The sequence below is a fragment of the Helianthus annuus genome, chromosome 1 (assembly GCF_002127325.2).
Source record: "Helianthus annuus cultivar XRQ/B chromosome 1, HanXRQr2.0-SUNRISE, whole genome shotgun sequence".
Lineage (NCBI taxonomy): Eukaryota > Viridiplantae > Streptophyta > Magnoliopsida > Asterales > Asteraceae > Helianthus > Helianthus annuus.
Window position 1 is genome coordinate 149,173,487 of NC_035433.2, and position 6,583 is coordinate 149,180,069.

General features: G+C 38.4%; 1 protein-coding gene across 1 annotated transcript in view; it reads left to right on the forward strand.

Annotated features, from left to right (window-relative positions):
- The first annotated feature begins 5,579 nt into the window (after nucleotides 1–5,579).
- LOC118481165 (cytochrome f-like) overlaps nucleotides 5,580–6,583 on the forward strand; it is a 2,214-nt gene continuing 1,210 nt past the window's right edge. Inside the window, exon 1 of the mRNA XM_035976412.1 lies at nucleotides 5,580–6,583. This exon is cut by the window's right edge and continues 1,210 nt beyond it. Coding sequence (XP_035832305.1) covers nucleotides 6,512–6,583 — 72 coding nt within the window. The 5' untranslated portion in view covers nucleotides 5,580–6,511.

The following is a 6,583-nucleotide window of genomic DNA, read 5'->3' on the forward strand; positions in this document are numbered from 1 at the left end:
AAACGAACTTCCCGCCGAACGGTTCACGAACTGTTCGCTGAACGTTCGGTTCGTTTACAGCCCTACCAGTTCGTGTTAAACGTTGGAGAAGGCGAAACTTGCTATATGGACATGATAGCAGTGGCGGACTCACCTTATGGGGTGGGTGGGCGGCCGCACCCCTTGAAAAAAAAATTTAGTGGTATTTTTCGCGAAAAATCCCGACCGCACCCCTTGGAAATTTTCGTCCGCACCCCTTGGATATTTTCGTCCGCACCCCTTAGAAAAAAATGTTAGGAATTTATATACAAAAAATTATGAACACGGATTGTAACCCAATCAAATTATGTAAGCAAGTTAGCCCACTAACCTCTTTAATAAAACTTAAATTCAATCCATCAACCCCAATAACTTTGTAACACCTCGAAAATTCACGTCCTATAATGTATTGACACGTGTCATAAGCTTGAACGTGCGAAAGAATACTCTAGAGGAACTAAAGTTGACAAACATGGAAAGTATGTGAATTCTGTAACATTTGTGCTTGTAATCGTTGTGAATAGTTCAGTTATCAATAAAACAATGTTATTTTGTCCCAATGTTTGTTTGGTTGTGTTTTACATTTTTCATGATTTGACTTTTGTTCAATTTCAAACTCTACATCGCTTTCTGGAGAGTTATACGCAAACTGGTGCGTAAACGTATTCAGTTTAATGCGACAAATACTCCGGAACATCAACATATACCCAACATACCTTAAATAACCTTTACATAACTTAGAAATAAGTTTTGAAGGCTTTGGTATGGCAAAAACAAGTTAATTCGCTTACAGGGACTAAACTTGACAAACTGCAAAAGTATGCCAATTTGAACTGTAACAAACATTCCGGAACATGTCCATAAGTTAAACATACCATAAATATCCTTTACATAGCTTAGAAATAGGCTTTGAGGGGTTTGGTATGCTAAAACAAACTTTTGGGTCATTCAGGGGCTAAAAGTGTCAAAAAGTGCACAAGTTTGCACTTTTGCGCATAACTTACGTTCTGAATACATCCGGACATCCAAAAATTTATGTAAGCATCCTTATATTATGCCTTAGTGTATGGCATGAAAAAAATCCATTCGTCGCGCAATTTGGATCGTCTTTCGCGCTTATGCGCATTCCGTCGTAATTAACCGAACATCGCGATCGTACGGCCAAACGAACCGACATCCGGGATATTTTTGAGCACATTTTAAGTTCCCTATACTTTAACATCATTTTAGAGCTTTGAAATGGGGTTAACGGGGCTTAAACGTGTCAAAAATGCATCAAATACCAAGTTTTGGAGCTGCAGGGACCAAAACTGTAAATCTGCCAAACTAAGGGCTTACGGACCGTAAGCCAAAACCCATACGGTCCGTAAGGGGTCCCCAGTACAGCAGATTCATTGAACCCACTTGCAGTTGGCCTTTCGTTCATTCAAGGGGCAATGCCCTTTCACCCAATCAAGAGCCAAGGGCCATTATTCAGTAACCACAATAATTCGACAAGTGTACGGGCGAGATCGTGGCACGGTATTCGATAAACGATCCTAACGGTTATGCTTTTCCTATAAATACCCCCCCCATTCTTGCAAAAACCCACAAGAATCTGATCTAAAAAGCTCTAAGTTGAAGTATTACTTCATACCTGAGTTTCTTTGATCAAGATTAGCTTTCGGGAATCCTTTGTAAGTGTTCCTTCGTTGTTTTATCGCTTTTCGAGTCCGAAAGTCGAACTATGTTTGACTTTCTGCATTGACCAGTTTATGGTCGATGCGAAGTTCGTTGGAACTTCATAACGTGAGTGTGATCACGATGGTTATAGCCCGTAGTGACTTTACCTACTGATTACCACGTTATCTAGGCTCAATGACGAGTCGTAGTTTCGGCCAAAATGTGCATTCTTGCATATTTTGTAACCAAACTACTCGTGAGCATCAAAGCCGTTTGTTTTGATGTCAAACCTGTTTTCTAAACTTAGTTAAGCATGTTCTAACATGCTTAGCTCGTCACTTTTAGTATAGTGCTTATATAGGGTCGTAAGGTAAGCGATCTAAACAATCGCTTATATTTTCGAACCCGACCCATTTGGTCGATCATTAGGATCCGACCAAACACATTAGGTGACCATAGCTATAACCTTCCGAGGTTATGCCTTGTGGTCATGATGTTAGGCGTTCCAAACGCGTTCTACGCGAACGACGCGTTAAGGTAGCATAAGCTACCTAAACGGGTCGTGATGGGTCGTAAGCACTTAGGTTAGGTTTCATTTTAGTATGTAGGCTTTGTTAAACCATATTACACGAGTCTCCATACTCGTTTGGTTTACGAACCCGCATACTATCCGATCCTTCCGATTTTGGTCCGGTATATTAATATAGCTACCTATTAGGTGCCGTTTGATATTCCGTGATCTCTAGCATTATCTGGTTATTATACAAGGAATTCAAAGCAATCTCAGGTGAGTACATAGAACCCCATTTTCTACTGTTTTACAAACTGTTTTGGGGTGAAACACATGTGCCTATCTGTTACTTTCATGCTTTCCATGTTTTCACATCATATGCCTGCTATGTTGTTAGTACATTATAGTACACGATTTCATTACATTTCATGCTATGTATGCCCATTGTGTGCGTACTTAGTACATTGATTTACATTACATTTCTGTTGCATATGTTTACTCAGCATATGGACACATTGATTTACATGAACATTTCTGTTGCATATGTTTACTCAGCATATGGGCACATTGATTTACATGAACATTTCTGCTGCATATGTTTACTCAGCATATGGGCACATTGATTTACATGAACATTTCTGCTGCATATGTTTACTCAGCATATGGGCACATTGATTTACATGAACATTTCTGCTTCGTATGTTTACTTAGCATACTTAGTACAATTGTTTACATCACATGCCTTCATTTTGTTATGACATTTGGTTTGTTTAACATGGGACAATACATTCATTAACATTAGCTACGCCGTTCGTTAGTAGGTAGTGGTACCATAGGAATTGACAACTCCCGTTCCTGAAATCCTGGGTTTGATAGGATTGTAAGGAATGACCGAATTCGATATACATAACTTAGATAAACCTTTAATTTGTTTAAGGGTTTATCGCCACAGTCTCAAGGCTTGGATGTATGCATATTTCACAATACCGCATAAATGTTAATATCAATAGAGCATGCATTTTTCCACAGAACATAACGTTGATTTAAACCACGTTTTACTTCAACGACTTGTTTTGTGCATTTTACATATGGTTTAAGTTGATACATTTCGCTTACCGTACATGATACATTTTGGGATACACATTACATGATTTACATTGAACATAAACACGTTGACATTGACATACACATTTGGTGGTTTACATTGAACTTAGACATTTGACATGGTTTACACAATAACACTTGACAATTGAGTTATACAAGAACAATCTTACATGGTGGATGGTTTGGGTAAATGGTTTGAGTAACGTGGAGTATGTAATATGATGCAAACATGGTGGATACGCCGCTGGTACTTCCTATCTATAAATGTTTGCATAATATTACATATCTTGGCGTTATCTAAATCATTTCAGTTTGGACATATATCATTTTATACAAATAACATGCTTTTCATAAAACATTGTCTTACAAAACAACTTATCTTATTCAACTCATTTTACTAGGTTATTCATTTAACCTTACGTTCATCTATACATATCATCTGATATTATCGTTTTTCAAATGGTTTACAAAGCGAGACAAATTACAAGGTTCATGACTGACTGTTATTAAACATCTCTTTAAACTCAAGTCATGAATCCCATTTTCACAAAACTTATGTATCTCACAGGCATTTTTATGCTGACGTACCTACTTTCACATGTGTTTTCAGGAGCTATTCCATAGGACGATGATCATGATTCGAGGGCGGACCTGTGCCTTAGAGCCTAAAAATGAAGATAGAACTAGTATAACTATGTTTTGAATTCCGTACTTCCTTTTAAGACAATGTAACACCCATGTTTGATAAATAAAATGTGACTTTAATTTCCATGGTTGTATAACAATTAATTCTGTCTACAACATTCCCCAACGTTTTCCGTCGCGGTTGCATGTTATACGCGGTCGGGGTGTGACAAAAGAGTTGGTATCAGAGCCAATGGTTATAGGGAATTAGGTTATTAGTAATGCTTTGACCTAGACTATAACTTTCTAGGACCCTAACACAAGTTATCTTGTGTTTAGAGTTTAAAACATGCACTTCACCTATCCTTAGGTGATAACCACAACGGGAACTTCGGTTCCGAATCCGCTTTGAAAATTATTCATCTGTTCTAGGATGATTGATTACTAGGTTTTGAACCCTCTGTTATAAGGTTTTGAACCCCTTTGGATTCTCAAAAATCTCGTCAAGGTTTTGGGGCTTTAATAGTGTGAACACGTGCAAACTGGAAGAGTGAATGCCTGTACCCTGAGTTTTCTGTCTAAGGCTAGAGTGTTCGTACAAATCCACATAATCGGACCAGTCACTCTTACCTGGGAACTCTTGGGGTGAGTGTTCACTTATAGGCGAGCATGTCTTCGCGATACACTAATTCTGACCCATTTACTTTGACTAGACATTTCATGTCGCTTGTTTGCTTTGCGATGCATAACCGCCATCTTTGCTTTTGTTGATTTTGCTTCATCTCATTCTCTTCATCCAATTATCTCACTCGTTTCATTTCATGTTTTTCTCTTCTAGAATGCCTCCTCGATGCGACAACCAGATAGCTACTGCCGAGCTGGCAGAAATTATTGCGCAGCAGATGGCTGCTCAATTCCCAAATCTCTTTGCTCAATGGAACCAGGCCAACAATAACAACAATGGTACATGCAAATACAAGGATTTTAACTCGGCTAAGCCACTCAAGTTTAGTGGTTCTGAGGGAGCAACTGGGCTTCTTCAGTGGTTCGAGAGCATCGAGAACACTTTCCGTCATGTGCAGTGTCCTGATAATCGCAAGGTCGAGTTTTCTTCGAGTGTGTTTCAGAAGAGGGCTCTTACGTGGTGGAACGGGGTTATGAGAGATCAAGGTGCAGAAGTTGCTCTAGCTCAGACATGGGCTGAACTGAGAGCTCTTATGATGAGGGAGTTTTGTCCTCGTCATGAACAACGAGCGTTGGAGAAAGAATTTGATGTTTTGAAGCAAGATAGTGGCGAACACAGGGCTTATACTGATAAGTTTGAGGATTTGAGTCTACTTTGCCCGACTATGGTTACCCCACTCGATAAGGCTATCGAAAGGTACATCGACGGCCTGCCTGACTCGGTACAAGACATCCTTACTGGTAGCAACCCTACCACACTCCGTCAGGCGATCGAGTTATCAGCGACGTTGACTGAGTCGCAGATTCGAAAGAATAAATTACACAGGAAGGGTGACAAGGGCAAGAAGCAGTCGGCTGACAAGGAAGATAGCAAGAAAGGTCAAAACAAGAATGGAAAGGAGTCTGGTTCATCAAAACAAACCTTTGTTCATTAACAAAGAAATATTAGATTACATAGAGTTGACGAATGAGATGGGTTCATTAACAATTCACAGATGAAAAAATGTCAAAAAAGAAAGCATTCACTCCTCTTTTATATCTTGTATCTATCGTATTTTTGCCCTGGTGGATTTCTCTCTTATTTCAAAAAAGTCTGGAATCGTGGGTTACTAATTGGTGGAATACTAGGCAATCCGAAACTTTTTTGAATGATATTGAAGAAAAGAGTATTCTAGAAAAATTCATAGAATTAGAGGAACTCCTCTTCTTAGAGGAAATGATCAAGGAATACTCGGAGACACATCTACAAAACCTTCGTATAGGAATTCACAAAGAAACAATCCAATTAATCAAGATACAAAACGAGGGTCGTATTCATACGATTTTGCACTTCTCGACAAATATAATCTGTTTCATTATTCTAAGTGGTTATTCTATTTTGGGTAATAAAGAACTTGTTATTCTTAACTCTTGGGCCCAGGAATTCCTATATAACTTAAGTGACACAATAAAAGCTTTTTCTCTTCTTTTATTAACTGATTTATGTATCGGATTTCATTCGCCCCATGGTTGGGAATTGATGATTGGCTTTGTCTACAAGGATTTTGGATTTGTTCATAATGATCAAATTATATCTGGCCTTGTTTCCACTTTTCCAGTCATTCTAGATACAATTTTAAAATATTGGATTTTCCGTTATTTAAATCGTGTATCTCCGTCACTTGTAGTGATTTATCATTCAATGAATGACTGAAAAATGTCTACCTAATCCAATTATAATGTTTCTTACTTTGCAGTTGTACCATTGAAAATCCCTTTCTATTTCTACCCATCCCGGAGATTCATCCTATATTCCTATAGATTAATCGAGTCAAATTATTCCAGTAAATAACAGAATCGTGGATAGGAAACTCCATTAGTGACCTACCCCAATTTATTGTAGAAATTTTCGGGATCAATGATTGGACCATGCAAACTAGAAATACTTTTTCTTGGATAAAGGAACAGATTACTCGATCTATTTCCGCATCGCTCATGATA